The following is a 27,414-nucleotide window of genomic DNA, read 5'->3' as shown; positions in this document are numbered from 1 at the left end:
ACCCGAACGTCCCCACACCAGAACCCAATGCAGGAGAGAAGTGCACATCTTAGCTCATGTTCAGTGTCACCAGGGATCAAATGAGTTCCGCCGAGTACCAAAGTCTCAGGCAGAAATGAGCCGAGCCCAGCAATGTGACACCCACTCTCACTGCTGTCTAGGTCCTGGGTGTGTCACTGGAAACAAGCTGCCGAAGACAGAGGCACAGACGTGCGTGGGAAACAACTGCCTTCGGCCTCAGTCTGCGTGGATGTGACCCATGTGCAGGACACGCCAGGCCTCACAAACACTGGTCCTTGCTGAGCCCACTGGAGGGACCACGTAGCTGGGGACTACGGCTCCTCCTCCAGGGACATGGGAAGCTGCCCCCCCATCACCTTCCACAGGGTGAACAATATACAGAATCATCTCCTTTCCTGGAAAATGACAGACCCCACTGGTCTTCAGATATACAAACACTGCCACTAGAAAAAGCAAACATTAGGGTCAAGAGGGCGAATGCGAAAGCAGGCAGTTGGCCACTGCGTCCCCACTCGGCCCCCAGGCCACCCCACAAGCGAGGCCTGCTTCTACGGGGCTCACAGTGTGCTCACAGGAGGAAAGAACTTTGAAACCTCCAGGACGAACTTCCCGGTGAAACCCGCTTTGCACCTGCTGAGAACACTTTAGAACACTCCAATCAAGCCAGAGGCCATGCTGCACATCCCAACCGAAGGCATGGATCCGGGCTACACTTGCCCAAGCTGAGGGCGACATGGCATGCTCCACCTGGGGTAGGGTGCGGGGGTCCCCCGCGGGCTGCTGCCTACAGGACCCAGAGCCCAAGAGCCGCAGGAAAAGACACCCCGGCAAGGCCCCAGCGCCCCCCAGCTCGCAATCGTGCCCGCACACTTACTCTCTTTGCCTTTCTCCTTGTTCTTGAGCTGCTGCAGCTTCTGCTCGCGGTGCTGCTTCTCCAGCTCCTGCTCCTGGCGGTGCCGCTCCAGCTTCCGCTGATGCTCCAGCAGCTCCTGCTGATGCTTCACGGCCAGCAGCTCCTGCTGTTGCTGTGGGGAGGGAAGGGGGACAGAGACGGTCAGAGTCTCGCTTCCGAGGAACACGAGACAGACACACACATGAACAGCAGCAAAGGGCCAGGTGTCCACACGTTTGTGTCGCCAACGGCGAGGGCCATGCTCTGCACGGTCCACATGCAAAGCCTGACTGCCGACTTTCTCAGCAGTAAAAACTAAAATAAAAGCCATTTTGGAGAAAATGCACGTGAAGATCTGGGTGATTAACTGCATTGGGAAGGGTACTTGGAGAGGGACACAGCAGGGCTGGACTGGGTATGGCTGCCCTGGAAAACCGGGAGAACTAACTCCTCACCAAGTTAGATGCATGTCTGCCCCGGGACCCAACAACCCCGTCCCTGGCTGTGGGGACACGTCTGCACTCCCGCCTGGATAAGAAGGGCACAGCGGCTTGCTTGCAACAGCCCAGCCACCCAACAATGGGAAAGATCCATGAGAAAACACGGGTGGGCTGTCAGTAAACAAAAGGCACACGCACAAAAGGCACTGATGAGCTCGTGGGCAGAGTCAGCCCTCAAAGACTCCCCATCTGTGATGTTCTGGTGGGGAGGGGGGGATGGGACGCTTGGGGACATAGCAGCTAAGCCACAGGGAGCATCCACACCCGGCCTGCAGCACTATGGGCATGCAATCCCTTTCCTTGTTGTTGTGGGTCTTGTTTCCATGGCCCCTCCTGGGCGGGTGGCTGGCCTGCTCCCTGTGCAGAACGGGGGCCACATTGGCAGTCCCAGCAGCCCCAGAACTTTCTAGCAAGGAAATCTAACGCACACTCTCCCAGATCCAAGCCATAAAGTGCCTAAGACAGGGATAGACCGGCACATCCCTCTGGCTGTTCCCAGGAACTATGGTGGACACCTAAGGGAACAGCCAGGGACATCGAGGTACGTGGAGGCCCACGGGCTAGAACCAGAGCACAAGGCAAGGCAGAACAAGGGGAACATGGAGTGAGCAGGACCAGGGGGTGGCCGTGCGGGGCACGAGTTGCTGTTCTGTGAGGAAGGCATCATACTCTGCCAGCTCTAGGGTGTGGGCCCTGGGAGCCCCCCTGTCTCTGGGGAGGGGGCTGAGCTCTTTCCCACTAGAGGCCACAGGGACTGAGGGGGCAGTGCCACCATCAGGGGCCCCGGCGGCTTCCTGGGCCCCGTTTCCCACAATGCCATCACTAGAATGTACAAACCACCCAGCTTCTGTTACCAACCAGAGCAGCTCATAAATTCAGAAAACAGGGTATCAGATGGCTCGGAGCTCTCTTTGGTGAAGACGTAATATATGTCACCCACCACGTCTGTGACTTCTGGGAGGTTCACATCACATTACACAGAAAATGTTAAAGAAAAAGAGCATCATTGTAGAAATATATAAAATGAAAATTCTCACTCTCCAGATAAAGCCCACAACCCTGCAGTAGGAGCGCGTGTGCTAGCCAATAAGACGGACATTCGCCAAAACCTCAGATGTAGCTGTGACAGTAACAGCTGAGGAGCAAAAGGAGGCAACCACCAGCTCATAAATGGGGAAGGTGCAAGCAGGAGGTATGGCCCAAGGGCAAGGTGCCGGCCACACCCTCACAGACAGTGCCTCAGGAGGCTCTTAGCCTGGTCTCGGACAGATACACCCTACAGCAACAGCCCTGGCAGCCAACGTTCCAGGATCCCAACCTCCAGTCTCACGACCTCCAAGCCACCCTGACTCCTAGACTCCTGGCCTCCCAGCCACCCGGCCTCCAGGTCTCTGGGCCCTGCTGCTAGGGAAGCACCCCATGGCCAAGCCCCACAGGGCTCAGAGCAAGGGCAGGAAGCATTGGCGTGGCCTGGAGCTCAAACCAGGCCTGTCTCATCACACAGCAGAGTCCCAGCAGCTGTGTGGTATTTCTCACTGCAGGGGACCCACAAACTGAGCACAAACTCGACCACCTCCCACTTTCTACAAAGGGGAAGGGAACTCCTTTCCAGCCAGAAACACAGGGACAGAATAGCAGAGAGGCAGGCGTAGCTAGGCCCAAAACCAGTGGAGGAAGGAGGAGGAAGGGGAGTGGTGTCTGGACCCCAAGCAACAGTGTGCCCTTCCCGTGGAAGATGCTGCTTAGAAGGCAGGCGGGACCCAGATGCGGGGGCCAAGGTCTGGCAGCAGATCAAGGTGGCCGTGTGTGAGGGCAAGGCCATGAGGTCCTGCTCAGTGGCCACCTGTGGGGTCCATGGTGTGGAAACTGAGAGTCACTTTTCAGAGCTTTCCTATGAAAAAAACATCCTCTTCCAAACAGGCATCTTCCATGAGCCGGAGACCATGAGACTATCAGAAGCATGCCAGCACGTTCCTCGCCGCTGCTTCCAGAAGGCTTGTGGGTGGTGCTAGGCAGAATCCGAAGGGCTTGGGAGCAGAGAGCTCACTCCAGGGCCCCACATCTGTGTGCACAGGTGAAGGCGCCCCAGTGGCAGTGGGCCACGGCCAGCAGCTGGGGGGCTCCGCAGCGGCCCACATGGCTCCGGCTGAGAAGCCCCCCACAATGGTGTCAGACAGCACATCTTATAACCAAATGTCCCCTTGCTACATCACCCAGGCCCCTGAGCTGCCCACACACACCCCTGGGTTCCCTTCCAACGGCTCGGTACTCATCTAATGCACAAATGAGGAACAGGCAAAAATCCACTGAATATAGTCTCAAAATATTTACTTTTCAGCCAGAACCTGGAAGGAAGATCTTTCCATTACCATTACAGAAATACTGACACCACCACCACCAGATACTGGTGATTAAAATTCACAGGACAATCTAACTCCTAGGAAATCAATACTGGCATGGAGTTTTCAGGAAAGTAGCTGTTATGACTTGATTCCCCCAAAATGCGCCACAGCTACCCTGCAGGCCTTGACCCCGCTGCACTCGGAGAGGCGCTCTGCCTTATCAGCTGATGGGACAGGAACGTGCACAGACTGCCCCTACCCGAAGGCCCGGAGAACAAGCCAGACTGTGGCTCCTGTCACCCATGGTGTCACCACACAGGCCTGTTCCTGGACCTTGCGACAGCAAGCCTCAGTGCTCCCAGCTTCTGGAAAATGAGGAAGAGGTACCAGGTGAGGAACTCCCGCTCGCTGTCCTGTACCCACCTCGCACGCTCTGTGTCCCCATTCTCTGGGGAAGGGACAAACATGCCCCATAAGTACAGCCTCCAGCCTGTGAGAAATAAGACCCGCAGAGAAGCCAACTTTTATGTTGGGCACAAAGCACACTGTCCCTGACAGCTGGGACCTCGCTGACAAGAGGTTGAGATCAGAGTATCCTATGGGCAGTGGGAAGCAACAAGAAGGTGTTTTTCTGCAGACTGAAATTATTACGAGCAATCTTAAGTAAGATGTCCACCACCTAATGTTTCCAAAGGAAAAAACCCAGTAAGAACAGATGCCATTACTCTAACCAGAGTTTAATACTGAATTTCTGTTGAAGTCAACACTGAGCTCAGGACGAAAAATTAGATCCCAAGAATTCAGTTTGACTCTGACTTTGGAGTTCAATGACCACACGCAAGTGGAAACCCAAGCAGATCTTTACTTTCAAAGCTGAACTGAAACAGAGCCCGCTCCACTGAAGGACAGCCTGGGGATGAGTCTTCACGTGGCGCCCTGGCCCAAGAACAGGATGCTTCCGGGGCCCAGCAAGCCTGGAGGGCTGCTCTCCTCTCGAACAGGGAGGACAACTGGCTCATGCGGTGGCAAGCCAGCTTCCAGGAGAGCATGGTAACACCACCTCAGTACACTGACATAAGCCCTGCTCACAGCACTGCTCCAAATCCAAGCCCCGGGGCCCTGAGGTTCTTCAAAGTGCTTCTCCTGACACTGTGGCCATTTATGAGGCCACGTTCCTTGAGCTCTAAAGTGCCCTGCATCACAGACATGCTCTGCAGCAACTGGGGCTGGATGCTGTCTCAGCCCCTCAGGGTGCCTGAGGGCCACAAGTACACTAGGTGTGTGTGTGGCTGGCGGGGCGGGGGCAGGGGGGAGGCAGGCCCCAGGGCCACAGCCTGCTCAGGCTCCTCAGGATGTCACCTGGCCACATGCACAGGAACCTCTACCGGGGCCTAGAATCCCAAGAACGAGCAGTGGGCTTCTTTTGAAAGTCCAGGGTACCTTCCTGATTTTAAATGCACATGTAGACTCCTGAGGCCGATATGCAAACAGCCCCAGCCCGACCTTCCAGAAGATACGGAATAGACATCTGAGGGTCCCGTCAGCCAGGTCATACCACTAAATTCTGGTTGCCAACAAAAACCAACCAAGCAGTCAACCAACTGCGGCCATCTTCCCATCTCCCTGATGTTAACTAGCCTCCTTGAGCTGGACTTTAGCCACCTAGGGTCCGCCAAGCTTCGTGCCAGTCTGCCCCCACTGTGATGCTACGCCCGTAGAAATGGGGTGTCCTGGGGCCCGTGGGGACCCACTGGCCAGCCTTGGCCACGTGCCTGCTCCTGGGGCTCCTTCCCTGCTGCTCAGTGCACCCCGGACCACAGATGATGGCTGCATCCCACCCTCCCACTCCAGTTTCTCTTCCTCCTTTGCCAGTGGCCCAGGCTGGGGAGATGCCTTACCTAACCCAGGACAATGGGGCCAGGAGGAAGGAAGAGCTGACTGGGCTTCACAGATGGACGGCTGGTTTCCAGGGCCAGAATCCCCGTGCTCAGGTCCACATGAAGCCAGTGGGAGCATGTTCTTCTCCCTAAGCAAGTCCCACGGGCCTTCCTCACAAGACAGATGTTTGTGTACGGAGGGGGACAGCAAAGGTGCAGGCCAGCCTGTCTCCAAGGCCTGGTATCTGCCATCATGAGACAGGACAGACAGATGGACACGTAATTGCCCCTGCCACCTACTTCCCTGTGTAACTTGGAAAAGGTCAAACCAACGATGAAACACAGGCTTCATGCACACCCTTCACACTGTATAGGCCTGGCGTGGTCAGTGCTCAGAGAGCTGTCCGCTAAGAGGTACGGAGCTGCCAGGTGAGAGCCCATTGCCAGCTAGAACCGGAGCCATCTAGAAGCCAATACCTGCCACAGTGCAGGGTGCATGGCCTGGGACTTCAGTCGAGATGGCCCAGGGGCTTCTCACTCAGCACCCCACTCGCTTTCTGGGCAAGCACAGGCAGGCCCAGTGACCCTCACCCTCAGAACACAAGGTGTGCCTGAGAGGAGTGGAAACAGGGCATCTTCTCGCAATGTGGGGCTGGCTGCCAGCCTCTGGGAACACGTGCTGCTCAGCCATGGGTTTTACTCATCATTTGGAACCGAAGTGTTGTTCCCCCTGGGGTCCTCAGAAACTGGGCCATTTCCACCTTTAGTTCCTAGGGTTTCTGGTTCAAACCAAAAGGGCGTGTTCGGTAAGTTTGAAACCTTTGTCCCCTCTCGCCTTGTGGCACAACCAGCAGTGGCCCAAAGCTCCCACCCACAGCGGGACACTCAGATGTCACAGACACAAACAGCATCAGCCTTCGGCATGACTGTCCCCATGAGGAAGGTCTGCATCTAGGCACCCAGCACGAGGGCAAGGCCAGGCTCACTGTGGGCCACTCCAGAGGCTATGGCGGGGAGAGCCCTGAGGAAAGGGGAGGTGCAAGTGTTCAGGGAGACAGTGAGGGCAGGGCCGGGCCAAGCCTGGCTGGCCGGGCCAAACCTGGCTGGCCTGCACACCTTCTGCCCTCACCTCACACTCCGTTGCGGGAACTCTGAGCTCTCTGTAAAGGCTTGGCCTCAGAAGTGTCTCATCATGAGACCTGCATCTGGTCCCACTGGTGGCAATCCTGGCTCCTTTCCATCCATGGCCTCCATCCGAGCCACTTCCCAGGAGGGCTCCGGGCTGTGTACAGCACCCACCAGTGACTGACCCCTTTCCCCATCGCTGCCATAGACTTGCATCCTAGGCCATGGCAGGCAAGGGAGCCCGGGAGGGTCATGGGTCAGGTCCAAGGCAGCGTGATGAAGTGCAAGAGCCCAGAGATAGGAGCCGATGGGAGCATGCCCCGTTTCTTCTGCACGGCACAGGACACGTCTTTTTCCGTAGCAGGTAACCCTCTCCTGCTGCCACCCTTGGAAACAAACAGAAAGTTCTGCTACACTCTAGAAGGCACAATTACAGGGGATGCTGGTAGCGAAGGAGAAGCAGGGCCCAGCATGGAGCCATGGAGCCATGGAGTCAACAGCCCTCAGGTTAGCGGGTCCAGCAAGGCCATCCACCTGCCTATAAAGACTGCCTAGAAACCAAAGCGGCTGGTTGAGAAGCAGTTCCTTCTGTCAGCACACTGAGCGGGTGCAGGCGAGTTCAGGGATGACGCAGGACTTTGGGTGGCACACGGCAAGAGCTTTCCCAGGAACCCAGTTGGCAACAACCTGTGGCTGCCTCAGGTGACCTGGAGCCCTGGGGCCCAGGGCAGTGTGTCTTCGGCCACCTGGAACAGGTAATGAGGAGAGTAAACATCACGCCTGGTCTCCTTTCCATCTGATCCCTCTCCCTACAGGGAGAAGGCTCATTGTTTCAACTAGATGGCTCTTAAGAGGCTCTCCTACCCCCAGAAGCAGCACAAAACACGCTTACACATTTCTTATATATTACACACATGCCTAGAAATTCAGCCTTGCTAGGAAAAGAAAGGACATGCAAGTTCAAACAGTGTGGGGATGGTTTTTATTTTTTACCTGTTAGACTGGAACTCCCCCGAGGCCGGGAATCGAGAGGCCTCTGAATGCGCCTTTGGAGGGGGCACTAGTGCCCCCCCTTGAGTGTGACATCACCTTGCTTTCATGGAAGACCTGCATTAGTGCCCATTTTCAAAAGAACCCTGAAGAGGATTTTCACCTTGATGAAAAAACGTGAGAAGAACAAGTGTGTGGAAAGCGGGGGTTGTGCAGGGAGCCGCCCAGACATCCAGAGCAGCAGGAGGTACCCTGAGCACTCCTTCCCGGGAACCTCTCTCGACAGCTTGGCATCTGGCCGCCAGAGCTCGGCGCTTGTATCTGGGAGCCTGTGTGTTTCATCTCCGTTGACTCTGGGCGTCTGTTAGCAAGTTGTGTCCTAAGTACCAGAAAAGTCTAAGAGAGGTGATTTTCTAACTCTGGGAATGCTCAGAAAGGCTTATGTGTCAATCAGTGGTGATTGCTTCTTTGCTTTATGCCATTTGGCTTTCAAAAGCCTTCATCATGTAGGTACATACCAGGGACCAGCACACCCCGGATGTGTGCTAGGGGGTCAGTCCTACACGGGGTATTACTAATACTCCTGAGTCCCTCTCAACACACGCTTGCATGCTCCCTTTACATACCCCTTCCCAGGGTCTTTAAGGCCAAGAGACAAGTTTCCAGAAGCATGGGGTGCCACGAGCAGTGGCCTGTTTCCAAGACCTGCTGCAAGCTGGCCCTGGGTACCCCAGAGTCCAGATCAGTTGGGAAGCCGACAAATGACTCCAGCTGGAAATCAGGGGTCCCAGCCTATATCTCTTCCCATATGTTAGCCAGGATCTCCTCGGGCCGGGGATGAGGTCTGCAACCCCCATGGTGCTTGTGGCTTGCCCCACCTCTCCCCGTTCTGTCTGGCTTTGGATGCGGTTCACTGCTCCGGCTCACTCTGCCTTTCTTATTAGAAACGCAACAGAATGACGTTTAAATCGGAGGTCAGTTACTTCTGAGTTCATATTTAACCATCAGTTTACTTATCAAGCTCCATCCTCAAAGGTCCAAATTCTTAGGCATGCCCAAGGACAGATAGCTGCTCACTCTTCTGAACACCTGCAAACATCAGGGAATTAAACGGAGCTCATTTAGTCCTCCACCTCAATGGCATTAGCCCATGCATGGTACACAATATTCCTGCAAAGACAGGCTGGTTTTGACTTTTATCCATCTGACTGGTTTTCATTCGAGTATTTCAGATATATATGTAAAATCAGCTTTGAAACTAAGAGGACAGTCTCAGTTTGGGGAGTCCCCAGAGCCCGTGTGGGGCTGGCCATGGGAAAAGATGGTGGCAGGGTGCCCTGTGGCCCCAGACATGCGTGTCCCACCCTTGTGCCTGGGGGCCCGCCCTGAAGCATCTCAGGTGTGCGCACACAGGGTCTGAAACACAGCCGTGTGGTAATGACCTTGCCTGTCAGTAACATAGCCTATTTTAGGGACCTTGCTAATGGCACACGACCTTGAACCCCCAGACACTTGACATTTACTGTTAGTTCCAGACAAATGTCACATGAGGTGCCTAGAAGAGTCCAACTCAGGGGCCAGAAGGATGGCTCCCAGGCTGGACGGAGGGTGGGGTGGTCAGTGTTTCACAGGAACACTGTTTGGGGAGATGAGAAAGTTCTGGGATGGACAGTGCTAAAGGCTGCAGGACAGTGTGAGTAGACTTATCAACACCACCGACTGCAACGCAAGGATGGACAGCATGGCAAACCTTATGCTACTGTGTATTTCCCGTCCTACAAAAGTGAGCCAGGGTTAGTGGTTCCTCAAAGAGTTTAATAGACAGCTGCTGTGCAACTCGGTCCCCAGACCAGGCATCTCCCCAAAGGAACACAACGCAGATACTCAGACAGAAGCATGCGTGCAGACGATCACGGCAGCACGACTCACGACCACCAGCAGGTGCCGACAGCCCGACTGTCCATGCATGGGGGGGGTGGATAAGCAGACTAAACAGCCACGCTGAGTACCACTCGGCCTTAAGAAGGGAGGACGCACTGATGCGGCTAACACGGGTGAGCCTTGAGGGACTCGCTCTGAGTGACAGGGGCCGCCATGAAGAGCCACGCGTGGGCCGACTCCAAGCACAAGGCCCGTCCAGAGTGGGCAAACGCGGACCCAGAAGGGAGATCAGTCTGGCCAGGGCCACAGGGAGCACCTGGCTCACCAACGCAGGGTCTCTTCTGGGGGCGATGGAAATGTTCTGGGGCCACCTCGCAGGAATGGTCATACAATATTGTAAGTGCACTAAATTATACACTTCAACACAGTACATCATAAATTCTGTGTTATATGAATTTGACCACAATAAAAAAAAACGGATGAGGAAAAAACTAAGGATTTCCCATAAAAGAGAAGGGGAAAAAACGAACAGAGGTTTCGTATGGGGAAATATCCATCTCCCCGCTGGCATGTCATGGCCTGCCCTGTTCTTGGATGCACTTGTGAACGGAAGTACCGGGCTGGTTAATGGGAATGAAGCAGAGAGAGGCTGAGTGACCCAAGGCAGGGCCTCGGTCCCCGTTATGTGCTCCATCTGCCCTGACCAGGATCAGGAGAGCATTCTGAACTGGCAGAGGGAGTGAGGCCCCATTTCTGTCATTTAGAAAAACCCATGGTTCATGAAGAAGGGTAGGTCAAGTAGATACCTAACTGGTTACAAGCAGAATGAAGAGCCAAATGACAGCATCTGATGGGACACTGAAGTCATGCCCTTAACATACAGAGACACTCACAGACCCAGGAGCAGGCAATAGAGAAACAGCAAAGAAAATGCTACTTGGTAGCAGAACATGAAAAAAGTCAATAAGCTTATAGAAATACAGTGGTGGACAATCAAGGAAATACACACAGGATGAGAGACAGAATGGAAACTGAATGTGGAGACGTGCCAGCAATGGGTGAGACCGCTGGGGGTGACTCATGGCCCTGCATCCTTGGAAGGTGTGATTCCTGCACAGGCGTGCCCTATTGCCCGACCGCTGGGAGGGGGAGGGGGTGCCGACCGTCCTGGTTCCTGCTGCTTTCCTCACCTGCCTATGGAATCAGCAAGGGGTTTGGGGGGCGGTGGAGGCAGGGAGACAGAGATAGACAGACGGACACGGGCTCGCCTGGGACTGGCACTCAGTAAGCAGCAGCACAGGGGGACACCTGCCTTGGCTCGGCAATTCTAGGTCTACTGTCAGCACGATAACACGCACGAGGATGTGAAAAACATGAGAAACTGAAAATGACCTTCATGGTCAAGTACTCGGGTAGTTTTGATTATTTAATTTCATTACGGTTCATTGTGAGACTACAATAAGCCATTAAAATCGAAGTTTACACGCCAGGTGACACTGCAGACCTAAAAGCTTACCTAGCCCCCAGCGCCAAAGTAACACTTTCTCTTTTGTAATCTCCGATTACTCAGTAATTAACAGTAGTGATGTATATGATCTGAGAGAGATTTTTTTTATGTGTAAACATTCCTTGTGAAAACGGCAGTGCCCAGACGCCAACACAGACCCTTCTTCTCTCCCACAGATGACCCCGGGGTCCTGGGGCCCAGGCCTGCCTCTCCTCCCGGGGTGCTGAGGCTCTGCCCCTCGACAGGCCGCACAGGAAGGTCTGCGGGGAGGATTCCGTGAGGGACCCTTAAAGAGGAGGTCAGCATCTGGGCAAACGTGGCTGAAGTCTGAAGACCACTAACAGGGACAGAAAAGAGTATTTTTGAAAAGATACAAAGCCACAAGAACGAGAGTGCAGAAAGGGCTGGCTAGCAGGCTTCTAGGAGGCATTCTATAAGCTGTAGCACATGTGGGGGAAGGAAGGGCCCCTAATACACAAGGCCGTGGCTGCCACTGGGGAACCAAGATGGCAGCCACTCTGGTGGCACCTGTGTCAGTGGCAACCCCACCCCCACTTAGTGTTCACAACATTCAGTCAGTGAGGCTGAATGCTAACAAGTTCCCAATACAAAAATATATTTTCAGTGTCCCAGCCCATGGCCCTGTCCCCTCTTCTTCATGATGCTCCTGTCTCAGTCGTGAGTCCTGGTGCCCAGTCCCCTCTGAACATGGTTCAGGGGGTCCTCCTAGAGAAGACTACTGCCCTTCTGGCTCCCGTTTGCAGGCCCCTCGACATCCACTGCCTTGGGTCTATTTCCATATGAATTCTCATTTTGGCTTCAAGACTGGCCTTGGCCAGTGGGTGACAGCATCTATGATTTGAGCTTCTGCCTAAAACATACTTGCACTTCTGTGAGGCTGGAACTCTGAGAAGAGCAGATAATCCACTGGTCTGCCCGCCACCCAGAAGACCAGAGAGTGACGTCATCCCAGGTCACCCGGCCACCAGTCGGCCAAAGCTGACCCAGGGGCATGAGAGAGAGCCCACGCCTGTGGAACAGCTCCAACAACCCCCAGCAAACAGAACACCTGCTGTGCCAAGTGCTGCATCTGGGCGGTTTGTTACACAGCAAACGCTAGCTGAGACACCGCACGGCAATCTTTGCAGTCCCTGTGAAGAGGCAGCCGTCACCCCTCAGGCAGGAAGAAACTTGTGCTGGCGTACAGGATGCAGCTGTTGCCCTTTCTTCATAAAATGAATGCTTCAATCAGGGAACATGATCTAAAGATGTCCTACATTCAGAGTTCAGATACCTTAAAACACAAAAATCCCATTATTGTGTTGTTAACACTTAAAAAGAAATTGCGTGTGGCCTGAGACCCACAGGCCTAGGAGCCCCAAGTGTGACTGCTGGTGTCTGTGTACAGGAAGAAGCACTTACAGGCTTCTAGACTGCAGGATGGGATCTGTAGCAGGACACGAGAGGGGAGGAAGAGCTGAGGGCTGAACCAAAGGGCATGGTCACTAGGTGGTGTGTGCTAGAAGCACACACCCATGGACAAAGCACAGAGAGCCTGAAGAGTTCTGTCTTTGGAGAGCAGCCTGAGTACTTGGAAATGCCCAGTGTGGCAGGGTCTGTAGGTGCCTGAGGGGTGGTGGGAAGGAGAGCCATGTCATTCCTGTAGGGGGACATCACTACACAGGATCTCTCCCCAAAGGGCAGAGCTGGTCACAGGGAGACAAGGAGCACAGGCCAGAACAGACCTCAGGCCTGGGATCCCAGCAAGAAGCGGGGACGGGCAGGCTCAATGAGTTACTGCTGCATTACTTTTTGATTTGAAACATTAGAAACATGTATTTTCTTAATAACATTTTAAAAAATTAAAATAGCACAAGTAGTCCCCAAGCAGCAAATCTGGATAATGGTCTTTTAATCATGTAAGCAATTCTGGTTGATGAAATAGTTGACGACTTTCTAGGCACCAGCACTCACCACCCCCAAACTCAGTCTCCTTCTGTCTCGGTGATGCTGTTCCCCAGGGACCCTGTGGACAGAGGAGTGACTGTCCAGGACAGGTGGGGACACGGTGCCCAAATCACCTGCGACCAGCAAAGCATCATGGATAAGGGTGACATTGACCACTGACATTTACAAAAGATCTTATCTATCCCAAGTTAGCAATTTCAGTTGTAGTTTGAACTACTCCCTTTTTAATTATAAAATCCTATGCATATTCCTTGATGATTTAATGACATAAATCAGACTGTATATTCAAGAAATCTGACCAACGCTACTGCCAAATGTCACCCATAATATGAATGCTTATGAATGGAGTTTCGATCATCGAAACAAAAGCGAACTGATCTGTAATGACATGATCACAGAGGTTAGACAGCTTTTATAATCTCCAGTTTACATGAAAAAAATAAAACAAATGTGGGCACCCTGGGGGTTCAGTCAGTGAAGCATCTGTCTTTGGCTCAGGTCATGGTCTCAGGGTCCTAGGATTGAGTCCCACATGGTGCTCAGTGGGGAGTCTGCTTCTCCCTCTGCCTCTGCTGCTCCCCTGGCTTGTTCTCTCTCCCCAAAATAAATAAATTATTTTTAAAAATAACACAAATGATTAAAATGCACAGAACATGTAAACTTAAGACTCTCCCTGTGTTTCTGAGAACCAGGCCTAGAGCCACATCTGGGAGAGCTACATTGTAAGAGCCATGTCTGTGGGGAGGCCAAATCAGCACAGGGGCCACATCTGTGGGGGTGCTACTTCTGAGAGAGCCACATCTATGGGGGCCCCATCTGTGGAGCCATGTCTCCGAGGAGGCCACATCTGTGGGTGGGGGGGATAATCTGTGGGGGAGCATGTCTAGGGGGCTCCCAAGAGGCCTGAGGGTCCCCGGCCCTGTGGGGGAGGGGAGCTCAGGGGGCCCCATGGCCCAAGGAGCAGAGCCCCGACAGTCAGGCACTCCCTGCACAGCTCTGTGGCGCCAGCGCTGAGGTAAGGCTCAGGAGGGAGACTCTTTCATCTCCACAGCGGTGACATGGAGTCCTGTAGACACAGGGGGGACAGAGACAGGGACCAGGGAAGCCTGGCCTTGCCCTAAGGTAGTGGCCCCGATCCTTCTGGTGCTTGTCAACCCGATGACCCTGCTCATACGTGGCCCTTGATTATGTCTCAGTTTCTCATTTGCTAGTCAAAGCTGCAAATCCAGCAAATCCAGATGCACACGCATTCTCCTCAAATCCCGGTCAGCACAGGAGGCCACCACTGCTAGGTCAGGTAGGGTCTTCCCGCCGCACACTGTGTGCAGGGCAGGACACAGTCCCTGGGCGCCCTCCCCAGCTGGCAACAGATGCGAGGCCACGCGGGTTGGCACTGGGATGGGGGGCACACAGGGATGAAGGAGCCCTGGGAACACATAGGGCCCTGACCTTGAAAGGGGTGTCCCAGGCAGGGTGGGTAGGGTGTGCTGGGTACAGCAGAGCTGGGAGTCTGCTTCTAAGGCTTGCAGAGGGGAGGCCATGGCCTCACATACAAAACCGAATAGACCGCCAGCTGAGGGCTCTTCTCAGTTACCAAAGAGCCTACAGACAAGGCCACTCCATGGGCTGCATGTGGTCACTGGGAAGAACACCAGTAACGTGTGACTTCCAGCTGGCAAGTGACCATCTCCCTAGGCCAGCCTCAGACAGACCTCTCTCCTAGCCCCGGATGCCAGGGGCATGTGGCTATGCTCAGCCAAGCACACCCAGGACGTGGCCTGGCCGCCGCATGGAACAACAGCCAGCAGCAGGCCCACAGGTTGGGCAAAGGAAGGGCCTGGCACCTGCTTGTGGGGTCCCCTCTACTGCGGATCTGCTATACAGGTCTCCATCTGGATAGAGTGTCTTAGAAACATCCGGGAGTACTGAGTGGGGGCTCGTAGTTTCTATCACCGAAGCCACTGAGCACATGTAGCCACAGAGGGCATGAAACTCAGCTGATCCAGATGGAGACATACTCTACGTGGATGGTCCACAACAGCTTCCCAAGACTCCGTGTGAACAACACTTTGAGTACTGCTTATACACCGGGGTGCCTGGGGGGCTCAGTCGGTGAGGCGTCTGTCTTCAGCTCTGATCGTGACCCTGGGGTCCTGGGATTGAGGTCTGCATTGGCATCAAGCTCCTTGCTCTGAAGGGAGTCTTGCTTCTCCCTCTGCCTCTGCCCCTCTGCCTGCTTGTGCTCTCTCTCTCAAATAAATAATCTTTCAAAAAAAAAAAAAAAATACTGCTTACACACTGAACTATCTCAGAAATACGAGGTTACATAAGATACATGGAAACTAATTTTACCTTTTGGTAGCCAGGCTCCCAGTGCTCTGCACCGATCCCTGCCTCCTGGTGTTCACCCTCGGCTGGGCACCTCCCAGGATGTGCCACAGCTGGTATGCACGACCAGCAGAGTCAGGCAGGGCAGGGAACAGGTCACGTCCAAGACCAGGCCACAGGAGAAACTTGGGCTGTTCCCTGGAGGGGGCTTCGTTGGTGACAAGGCCTGAGCTCCTGCCCATGACCACGTTAGTGAGCCTGGAAGTGGGTCCCACAGCCTTGACCGTGGTCTCATGGGGGACCCTGGGTCATGGCCACCAGCTAGGGAGACCCTCATTCAGACCACAGAAACTATGAGGTAACGCATGTTTTTCTTCTGTTTTAAATAGCTAAGTTTGAGGTATTTTGTTACACACCAACAGATGACTTATAAAGCCCGGGGTTTTCTGCTTCATTTCAGGGTGGCCAGTGCAGAATGTGAGATTACCTTCGGACTTTTAACCCGCCCGCCTGGATCTGTGGGACAGTGCTACTCTATGTGGTTCTAAATACAGTGAAGCGTATGGCGCTTACAGGAGGTCTGTCAACAACAGAACACAACTTCACTACACATCACCGACACATGGTTCTTTCCAACGTATTTAATTTTGACCCTGGGATCAGACTGTGTATTTACAGAGACTAAATGCCACAAGAAGACCTATTCGTTTCTTATTCAATTTAAATGCAAAAAACCCCCATTACTATCTTTTTCCAATTATATGGGAGAAACTAAGAAAAGACATATCCTGAGAAGAAAACAAAAATGCTTTTTGAGTAAGGCACCCAGAGGTGATCACAGCTAATATTTTGGTGTTCCCTCCCGCTGGTCATTTGTCTGTTGGGGGATGCAGCTTGTACTTTTGGATGAAAGTAGATGACAAGCCCGTCCCCTCTCTCGAGTCTACTCCTATGGCAGCGACTTTCCCATGATGTGCCCCACGCACCACTGCTGCTGGGCTGGCGGGCGCCCGCTAGTTTAGTCCCAGCACAGAGAGGGCCGTCTTGTGCTTCACCATGGGGTTGCAGTGCATGGTGGGGAGCACGCCAAGGCAGTGGCCCTCGGGCGCCATGGGGAACCCGGCGTCTGGAAGGCTCACACAGGTGCACGGCTGCCCCGCCTCCGACTTACTTTGATGTGCTCGTGCAGCTGGGCCTCGTGCTGCCGGGAGAGCTGCTCGTGCTGCCGCTGGAACTCGGCGATGAGGATCTGCCTCTGCAGCTGCTGCTTCTGCTTCAGGGCCAGCAGTTCCTGCTGCAGCTGCTGCTCCCGGAGGGTGGGCTCTGCCACGGGCAGCGCAAACTGGTGGTCCAGGCGGAGGTCCATGGGCACCGCCGGGGGAGCGACCTGCAGAGGCAGCGCGGAGGCCACGTCCACTGCAGGAAAGAGCAGAGCATAGAAGCGCCAGTCACTGCAGTGGCACGGCGTCCCCAGGCCCCCGCCCACTCCGATGCCGCTGTCCAGGGGTGCCGCCTGTGTGAGCATGGACAACCCTTGGGATGCCTCTCCCCCCTCTTGCCTGATGGACCCAAATCGCAGGACTTGGGGGGCCTTGGTGGCCTTCCATTCCTCAAGTGCAGAGGGCCCAAAACTGAGGGGCAGGTCAGACCGGGAGACGCCATGGCACAGATGCACGGCCCACCCCGCCCCTGCCACTAGAGGCCCTGATGCGGGCCCAGCAGCCACCCCAATGACATTTCTGAAAGCCAACAGAGGGAGTACGCAAGGAAATTGCTCTAAGGAAAGCTGAGCACCAGCGAGGGGAGAGGCAGATGGGCCTGTACTTTTCTTCTTTGTCACAAGGCCACTAAAGGCTGCACGCAGGAACCACAGGACAGCGTGGGCCCCTGAAGTGGTTCAGATGGACGCTGGGTGGTCAGAGCATTTCCATGGAGAATGTGTTGACCACACACAGCCCATAACTGCTCCCCAGCTCACTTGCATGGGCACAAGCATCAGGTCGTGGGCTTCCCCAAGGCCCAGAGAAACGGATTTGCTTCCCAGGACTATGGTACCATGGAAGAAAAGCCCACGTGATTCTGATTAGTAACAGAAGCTCAATTAATCTTAATGCTTACAAATCAATAACCAATTAAAGCAAGGATAAACAGGCAGAAACTCTGATACCATGGCCGTAACGAAAGAGAGGCCACTGTGGGGGCTCCTTTCCTGGCGCATCAGGTCTGAGCAGGTGCACATGAAGGCCCTGCCTGGGAGTCTGCCCCAGAGACGCCTTGACGGAGCTCCCCAGACACGCAGCCCAACCAGCCCCTCAGGCTCACAGAAACCTCTCGGGAGCTGCGGAGGCCCAGCCCCCTGTGCTCCTCAGCAACGGCCACTCACAGGCCCACGAGGTCCCACTCATTCCAGAAAGCTCCCCCACAACCTGCTCTGGGCCCAGGTCTTCAAATGATACACAACAGACCTGGGTGCCTGGGGTGGGAGACAGAGGCCTCACCCTCCAGAAAGGAAGACCAAATCCTACAAACACAGGCCACCAAGGACCAGATGCTTGCCATCAGGGGCCCTCAGCCCAGACCCTCTGAAGGTCCGGCCGTGTTATGCACCTGACCCTATTCTAGCATCTCCAAATGCCGCCGGCCACAGGGCCCCCTGGTCCCAGCCATCACCTGGTTCCTCAGAAGTCCATGCTCCACAGCCTCACAACCCAGACTTGCTGAAAAAATAGCCCATAAGTGGAACAGCCCCTCTGGACAGAGCATTCCTGCGGTCACTGCCCAGGTAGCCAGTGGGTCCTTCTAGCCATTCTGATGAGGCAGGGCTGGGACCCTGGGTTCTAGCCACCTGGCCTCTTTGGGCCCCAGTGACTGGGACAAACACCTGCTCATGGAGCCGGTCGGGCACAGCTCAGAGGTTGAGTCCAGGATGCTGCCAGGATGGGGCGTGGGCCTTCTAACTCCTTGACAAAATTTCCGTTTCTCCCATGCACAGGCCCCAAAGCCACTGCGGCGGCTGCACAGGCCTGGAGCTCCCCGAGGCCGGCAGGAGCAGGTTGACAGAAGCCCAGGGCCAGGACCAGCTTTCCCTTGAGGAACGCCACACCCTGGACCACAGGGCACAGAGGGAAGAAACAGAGAAGCCCAGAAGGTGGTCGGAAAATACTCTGGATCCAACCATCTTAGGAAAGTCCAAAACTCCCTTGACCTCTGAGCCCTGAGAAGGCCAGGATAGATGCCAGTGGGCTGTCTTCCCTTTCCTCCCACAGTCAGGGAAACGCAACCCCCAACTGTTTACGTGCATTTCTAATGGAGTCTCAGCCTTGATGAATCAGGAGGATTTTATTTGCTATTTACGTGAGATAAATTTAGGCAAATAAACTGCTTTCATGAACAGGATCAGAGAGAAGGGGCGTCCCACCCGCCCCACCACACAGGAGCTGGTAAAGACTGGATCTTGTCAACTTCCTTTTTCTTGATCGTTTTTAGTATGAAATATAAAAACAGAAATGTCAGGAGCCAGTACAGGAGGCCTACTATAAGAGCTGTAAGGGACTGAATATGATTGGCTGTTCATTTAGGTCCACTCACGCGGGAGGTGCATGAGCACTGCGGTGATTGGCTAGGCGGGCTAAGCTGCCGGCGTATATATGCTTGAATGTACTGGTAGAGGGGCGGGCCCGCCGGGAGCCAGACCGCGCCCCGCGGCCGGAGGGGGCCGCAGCCCGGACCATGGCAGCGGCGGCGGGCGCCGAGGGGTGGCGGGAGCTGCGTGCTGTGCTGCGCCAGAGGGGGAAGAAGATAAAAAGAAGCCATTAAATAAGTTTGCCTCCACGCGTGTCTCCGTGTCGTTCTTGCTGGCGAGAGCGACACAGAAACACTGTAATAGCCCGTTTTATAAAACCTCAATATTCCCGTACTTGCTTCAGACTTTAAGGAATAAACAGGAGAGCAGGGAGGGCAGCGCAGCGAGCAAACGTGGAGAAAAAGAAGCAGAGCTCAGCTTCTTACAGGAATTCAACATACATCCTTCTTTCCCAAAGGGCTATATCGTCCCTTGTCCACAAGGCTGATGGGGCTGGGCACCTCCTAAAACACCATGACCGTGGCTAGCCAATGGGCTCTGCCCTTGTGTGTCCATGGTGCAGTCAGGAGGCGGTTCCCAGGGTTCCTCTTGGACACAGGGTAGCTGGAGGGCAGGCCACCCCTGGCTTAGCTAGCCTCTGCTTCCTGAGGACAAGCCCGACTCCATGTTGCTGCTTACACACACCACACTGAGCCACACAGCCCGTGGTCGCTGGAGGGAGAACACGCCACTCCACCTGTCCAGGTGAGAACCACCCTGGCTCTCTCCCACTCCTCTTGCCCAGCTGAGCGGCCACGTTTCAGCTTTTCAGCTAAAGAATGGAACCATGGAGAGCTCATGAAAGAAGCACCTGCCCTGCACCTGGTAAGCTGCAGGCATCGTGGGCCCCCATGGCAGGGCTGGTCAGGTGACAGGCCAAGGTGACCAAGATACTCCCTCTGACATGCTGGGCAGAAGCCCCCTCTGCTGCTCACTCCGGCTTCTCCTCTCTTCATTCTAACTGTTCATAAAGGGGGGGTCAGGGGACCACCTGATGCTGAACATAAAACAACTTTTAAAGGATCCTTTTAATTAACGTCAAAACCATGATGGGCCAAACTTTCCTCCGGACAGGTGCCTTTGCTGAGAAGGCCTGCGGGGCCACTCCTGGGCCAGCCCACAGCAGGCCTGCGGTGAGAAAGCAGAGCAGAGAGGGTTGTGGGCTGATGGCAGGGCTGGGGAAGGGTTCACACAGGAGCTGTGTCTCCATGAGCCACAAGGCAAGGCGTGAGCAAGGGCCCATGGGTCCAGGTGTACGTGGAGGGTCGTAGGGACACAGACTGAGCAAATCCGAGGGCATGGCTGGGCAGGGGGCCGTGCTGGGACAGGCTGGGCCACAGAGGGGCCCGCAGCCGGGTGCAGGGAAGTGCAGGTGGCAGGAGGGGCAGGGCAGGCGGTTTCCAGGGTCCCTTCTCCAGGGATGGCACTGGCTGTGCCTACCCACCACACACAAGCTGAGCTTCACTGTTTCCTCCAACTTTTCCCAGATTCTTTGGAGCCTGGAATCATGGAGATATTTGGGGGGAACAGTCCCTGGCAGCCCCTGGTCATCCTTTGGCAGAGCAGAAGTTAGGAGATGCCGGGGTGGCGAGGGGTCCACAGATGATAGGGACGGGGGGGGGCATTCGCAGGGCATGGAGGGCTAAGAGCCAAGGCACGTGCTGACGTGACCGGGATGGCATGCTGTCCTCACTGCGACATGTCTGCTGTATTCCCCAGTTCCCAGGAAGGGAGGGTGTGTGGCCTCAGTTTACCGCTTTGAGGCCTCACCTAGAACTTCACTCTTCTAAGACAGCGAAGAGCAGGGCAGACAGAATGGACTGCTAGTCGCAACCCACATCAGCCGCACCAGCTCCTGCCACTCCCTCCTGTCAGGAAACAACGCTGCGTTTACAGGTAGATGTGAAAGCACAACTCTGGACCTGCTGTGGGACAAGGAGACCCTTCCAAGGCCTCTGAAGAAACACCGCCTCCTCGCCCCTTGCGGGTGGCAGTCGGGTGGCCGGAGCAGAGCTGTCCCAGGGCCCAGCCTGCATGCCAGCCAGGGAGGCGGGGAGTGGCGAGGAGTCACAGCCACAATCTCTGTTCATCACAGCCTTTAGCGGGTGCGTCAAAGAGGACTCGTACTATTTCTGTGTCCAAAACTATTTGAAATGCCGTGAGTTCTCAACAGAAACTGCCAGCACTTTTGACCCAAAGCACCCCGAGAAAAACAATACAACCTTCTCTCCATAAAGAATGCAGCATCAAAACAAGAAAGCCTGTATTCTCATGAATATTTGATGTGGACCAGAAAATTGCTTTTATAGGTTGTGCCTTGAGAAACATACTAATACAATCAGACTCATGACGTTAGTGAAAGCACAAAGCCCACATTCAGCGCTTCAACACAGAACGGCGGGCCTGGGCTGTGAACGGCAAGTCCTCAATCAGAAACAGAAAAAAATGTGTTAGTCTCTCTGCTTTTAAATAAATGACCATAAAAAAGGACGCTGTAATTTTCCATTACGTGGGTTAGATCCTCCTTCCTCAGCGCTACTTCATGCCACCGTACAGACACGGAATAAAGACAAGCACTATTCTCTAGAAAACGCGGTCAAAGTTTAGGGTCTGTTCAAGGAAAGAAGGACTCATTCACATCCAGGGGAAAAGAAGAGCTATTTCAACTTTGTAACTATGATCTCTTCTTACTCTCACATTCTGTCCACGTGTGATGGGGGAGGGGGATTGAGATGACGGGGAGAGGGGACAGGGGGATGGGGCGTCTTGGGACAGTGTAAGTTATTTCAAGAGTCTTCGGTGTTTCACCGTGGCCCACATCACACACACTGAAGAGCATGGCCTCCCGGGGGAAAGCGAGGTGAGGAGTAGAACACAGCCACACCCATCAAGGCAGGAAGAATCAGACGATCATCCCCAAATTACGTGCCTGCCCCCTGTCCCCAACAGCATCAGGCTTCGCCAAGCACCCCTTGCTTTTCTTTATGGTTATACCATCCATACGTGTGTCCCAAACACCTCTCCCTTTGCTGACCGAGGCGAGCATGAGAGTCTGATACAGGCTCTCAGGAAGAGATAAAAGTCTCGAGTCTAATCTGCCTTCAGGGTCTGGGGGTGTTGGCAAAAAAGAGCCCTGTTGGGGGCGAGGACATAAGTGGTGCCCAGGAAGCCACACGCCACCCAGTGTGGCAGCTGGTAGGGCAGCCAGAACTGCCCTGAATTCCCGCTTCTACGTCCACTGTGGCTGGGCTCCAGGCCTCATGCGAGAGCCACCAAAGTGGGCGCGTGGAGGAAAGCATGTGCTCAGGTGAGTGAGGTCATTAGGCAAGGTGTGGAGCAGGACAATATGGCTCAGACGTCTCAGCGCCAAAGAAGAGTGGGGGGCTGGCTTGGTGGCTCATGTTCATAGGGCAATAGGACAGTGTGAGGCACATGCGCCTGCCCTGGACGCTGATGCGTTCCCAGATGGCCAGGAGACCCAGTGTCTCTGGCACAGCCACCACCTGGGGGTCGGCTTCATCAGCCTCCAGGCGACCCCCATCTCTGTCCCATCCAGCTTCCCTCTCGGCTCCCCTCTCATTCTGCAGGAATTCCAGCCCCAACTGTGTCTTGAAGAGAAGGCTCGAAGAGGTGGGCCCTGCTCATTCTTATTTCCCCTCAATGGGCTGCTAACTTCAGCTACAGACAGACTTCTAGCTTGAAAACATCTGTCTTCTTGTTCCCAATGTTGTGACTGAAAACCAGGAAGCCATGCTGGATCCAGATCCCTCGACGTGATGGGATTCTTCTCTCTGGATGTTTGTGAGGTCTTTTCCTTGTCCCCAGTGTTCCAAAAGTGCACAGTCACATGGCTCGGGGAAGATTTTCTCCAGCTGGCATGGGGCACTCGGCTTCTGCCCTCTCACGGGCATCAGCTTTGACTTACTCCATTGATTTCCCTCCTCCATCCTCTGCTTTTGAAACTCTTCGATTTGGTACATCTCGAATGACTCTCCAGTTTTCTCTTCCATTTTCTTCTGTCTTCCTCTCCTTTGTCTTCTGCTCAAGACTACGACACTTCTTTTGATGGATATTCTAACCTTTCCACTGGGTTTCCCATAATTTCTGCTCTGATATTTTTAACAGACGACTCATAGGGCCACACTGAGAGACCAATGACGCCCCAATATTCTATCTTACAAGCCATCCTGTTCTGACCTCGTGGACAAGTCAACCTCCCGGGTCTCTGAGGATAGCAAAGAGAGCCATGCCCTCTGTTTGCTTTGAACCTCCCTGCCGCTGGGCTACGCCCCAAGTGGGAGCACAGGCACAGACCCTTGCTGGAAGCAGCCAGCAGAGTGGAGCTCTCAGGTCTGAGTCTCCCTGCAGGGCGTGTGGAGCTGGCATTCACTAGGACTCACACCCGTAAGACTTTCCGCGTCGGCTGGCCACACTTCTCCAGCAGGGAGCCTTCCCATCTCAGTGTGAAGGGTGAAAGCTAGGCCTTTGGGGTGCAGAGAGAGGGTCGCTGCACTCTGCACAAATACAGGAGTTTTCACTCCTGCTCTCGTTACAGCATCCACATCCTCAGCTCATTCATGTCCCCAGAACAAAGCCTTTTTCCAGAGGAAGAAACCTCTAGCTGCTCTGCGCACCACCGGGATGACATCCAGGAGCCTCCCACATCTGCCTCGACACCCCTCTCAGCCCCGCTCCGGACGGAGAGGCATTGCTCTGGAGGTGGGTGTGTGGGTTAGCCGGTAGGCAGTCGGGGGAGGTGAGCAGGGCTGGCTTTCCCAGGTCAGTGGCTGCGATGGACACCACCTGCCCTCTGCCTCCCATCACAGGCTGCTACTGTCGTTCCCTCTTCCGCTTACCCATGTTTGAGGCTTGGGACCTTTCTCTGGAACTCACTGGTGTAGACCAGCCCTCAAGCCATTTTTTCTGGTAATACTTCAGAACATATCTCTGAACAAACTCTATTAAAAAACACAATCAAATATCATTCGTATACCCAAGTAAATTAACGATTCCATGACGTTATCAAACAGCCACAAAGCGTTTCCAAGTTTTAGAAAATTGCATACATGTTTTTTAAACTTTATTCAAACCAAGACCCAAATAAGGTCCATATGTTGTGCTGGCTGACGGATCCCTTCAATCCCTTTTACTCTAAAGGTTCCTCCTCCTTCTCCCTCCGGCACCCCCTCCAACACTGTTGTTTGCCCTGCCCTGGAGATGGCGGGTGCCGCCTGGGCTGCAGGTCTCTGGCCTGCATATCCGGTGATCTGGAAGCAGGGTCTGGAGGTGTGGGCAGACCACCTCTGCGCAGAGGCTCCTCCGGTGGCTCAAGGGGCTGCCGCATCTCCACAGGTCTTCTGCGCCGACCACAAACAAGGCCAAGACATCAGGGTTGTAAGGCACGCCTGCCCATACCGCCCTGGCCTCTCGACTCGCTGTCTGATTTCTGTAATGAGGAAGGACTCCGAATCAACCATCTTCTTGCCCTGACCTTGTTTAGAAGGAGGGCAGGACAGGTACCTGGTTTCTTCCTTTACCTGCCAATTTTTAAAAAATAATGAGTTGATCCCCATCATCCTCCATGTGTGAGAGACGAGGAGGGCTTCTGTTCCTCAAGATCAATCAGAGCCCACTGCAGTTCAGCTCACACTGTGCTCTGAGAGTAGACCCCCTCCTAGACCAGCGAGGGCCCTCCAGCATGGCCTACCGCTGCTCCAAAGCCAGCCACAGCCCTCATTCTGCAGTCATGAGGCGTGCCGGGCAATCCTCACACATTTTTGACCCCTCTATGGAATCAGACGTTCCTCCAAGAAGTGGGTCCCGTTGGTGGGAGGCAGTGTTTAGAGACCACAACTTCTGTGGTGTCCACATGGCGTGTCCCCACGAGCTCTGCTGGGGACTGGTATGTTCTGGGGTTCTTGGGATTTCAGGAGGGAGCACAACTAGATCCATGTGTTCAACCTGCCATGTCGCTGTCTACCTTCAGAACGCATAACCTATCAGAACCAGCACTCGAAAGGACTGAAGACACTTCATCAAGATCCATTCAAAATACTGATTTACACGGCTTATCACTTCCCCCAAAGTGTTCTTAACTGGATTACAACCATTCTATTTGATGCTGTGCTGTGGGGGTGGCTGTAAAGCAGTGATGAGGGTAGAAGTCCAAATTTTAAATGTGAAGACTTAAAAATATTCTGTAGGGAATGCAGACGGCACAAGCTCCTACCTTAGCTTCACACGTAACTGAGGATATAGGGTATTTCTCTGTGCTCCATTTAGACGCATAAACGCAATGCCAAAGAAATCAACTCATATTAACAATTTACTGGAAGTTAAATTATGCTTGAAAAATAAAAACAAAATGATTATGGCCCGAGGAGAGGCCGTTTTGCTGTCTACTATTTTGTTTTCAACAGACATCAAAATGTAAAGAACTAAATATAATACATGGAGGTATTTATGGCTTTTTACAGATGTGTATCCAAGGGAAGGTGTTCTCATCTGGTGTGGGGCAGGGAGAGGTACATGTCCTATGCAGATATCAAAGGTAACCCTTTGAAGTGTATTTTTTGTGCATGTGATTTCCTTGCAGGTTCTAGAAATCAAGCAGGGAGCAGCATATACTTAGGCCCTGGTTTCCCCCCACTTCTGCCTTCTAGCCAAGAAGGGAGTTGACGACTCTCCCAAGTCAATGAGAAATCTACTATCTGCCCCCCGCTGGAGGAGGACAGGAGGTCCTAGAGGACAAGCCTTCAGCTTCTCCTACCACCACCAGGGGATCGCAGGTCCTGTGGGCTGACCCCACCGGAGGCTGGACATGACAAGTCATGTTAATGTGGACAGTAACCGACTGCTGGGGAACCTCAAGTACAGAGAGACTAGGCAGCCATGATAGGTGAATGCGGAATGGGAGCCTGGCATCTAAAACGTGGGCGGAGCGGGGCCGAGCTGAAGAGCTGCTGGGTACGCTGGGTGGCTTTCGGGCCAGGGGCGTAGCCGCAGCTCTGAGACTTGGGGCATGGCTGATTGGCACCCTGAGGTCCGAGAACCCTGCTCAGGAGTACCTACTGGCACTGGGGAGCTGCCTGACGCCCGCCTCTCCCTGTGGCTCCAGCATGGGTCTTGGTCACGACCATGGCCAGTCTTCCCTGTAATTACTAGCCCACTCGAGCACTCTGCCGTTCGGCGCTCTCCATGAGCAAACTCCTGTTCCTGAAAAGCTCTTGGTGCCGGATCTGCCCCGGGGTCAGCCACATGAGGCTCTGCTCAAGGCTGAGACAATGGCCCCCAAAGAACAGCCTCGTGACCAGCACCAGGAAGATAGGCTTAAAAGCACAGCAGAGCCCCATGTCCCCTGCTAAGCCCAGAGACGAAATGGAAAAACCTCTGATAACGCTCTCTTCAGCACAAAAGACAAGAAGCTTCAGCTAACACCACAGGTATGTTTCGCTCCACTGTCTCTTTATTCCCCTAATTAGGTTTTCTCCCTTCTCACTCCCAAACTAGATGTTTCAACAGTATCTCCCCGGGAGAAGGTCTGAGATCTACCCATGTACTCATACGGCAAGGACGCTGGGCTGCAGCCTCTGCCATCCTGGAGAGGGCATCCCCACTGCTGGCCAGGGGTTCCCCAGGGCCTGGCTCCCTCAAGCAAGGCCCCTCCTAGCTTCTCAGTGGTCTGTGGGCCCCAGAGAGAACATTCCAGCAGGGAAGGCAAGCCCATGGACCTGCAGGAAGGGCTCACAAACACGTGTCCTTCCTTCCTAGCCACATCCCAGCAAATCATCATGGGAGTCATCGGGATGCGAGATGAGGTGACTCCTGAGAACCAGCTCTGTGCTTTGCAGTCCCAAGAATGGGGAATCACATCCAAGTAAAGCTCAGAGAGGAGTCTACACAAGGGCCGCTGGGAGTCAGTTCACAGGATACCTGGTAGGGAGACCTGGGCTCTCCATATGTCCATGGACAGGTCGGAGCCCAGAGACAAGTCTAGCATACAGAGACGGGGGCCATGGTGACAGTATGGACTCCGGTGCTGGCTGACCTGGGAGGAGGACCCTGGCTGACACTAGGACGCCCGCTCCTTGCTGGGCAACGTGGCCCATGTGAGAAGCGTGGGCACATGGCTGGTACTATCCAAGCTAGAGCAGAATGCCCCTCAAAGTGGTCCCCCATCACGGGGCCATGAAGCTGAGGCTGGTAGCCGAAATGAAGAACGGGTGTCCAGGAGAGGCGTGCGGAGCCGGGCCCACCCAGCCTCATGTGCTCCTGAACCTGACGCCCAAAATGTGGGGCCAGAAGGTGCTATTTCACCACAAGATGAAACGGGGCTGTCGGCAGGCTGGGAGCAAGTTCCAG

General features: G+C 54.3%; 1 protein-coding gene across 9 annotated transcripts in view; it reads right to left on the bottom strand.

Annotated features, from left to right (window-relative positions):
• Window positions 1-27,414, bottom strand: part of HDAC4 (histone deacetylase 4) — a 288,150-nt gene that overhangs the window by 96,617 nt on the left and 164,119 nt on the right. For all 9 annotated transcript variants that reach the window (XM_059167529.1, XM_059167531.1, XM_059167530.1 and 6 more), the window contains 2 exons: window positions 16,603-16,847; window positions 896-1,046 (listed from right to left, as the gene is read on the bottom strand). In XM_059167529.1, the coding sequence (XP_059023512.1) occupies window positions 896-1,046; window positions 16,603-16,847 (396 nt within the window). The remainder of the gene's footprint in view (window positions 1-895; window positions 1,047-16,602; window positions 16,848-27,414) is intronic.

Source organism: Mustela lutreola, chromosome 3 (genome assembly GCF_030435805.1).
Source record: "Mustela lutreola isolate mMusLut2 chromosome 3, mMusLut2.pri, whole genome shotgun sequence".
In the NCBI taxonomy this organism is placed as follows: domain Eukaryota; kingdom Metazoa; phylum Chordata; class Mammalia; order Carnivora; family Mustelidae; genus Mustela; species Mustela lutreola.
This window is presented reverse-complemented; position numbering and strand designations above follow the sequence as displayed.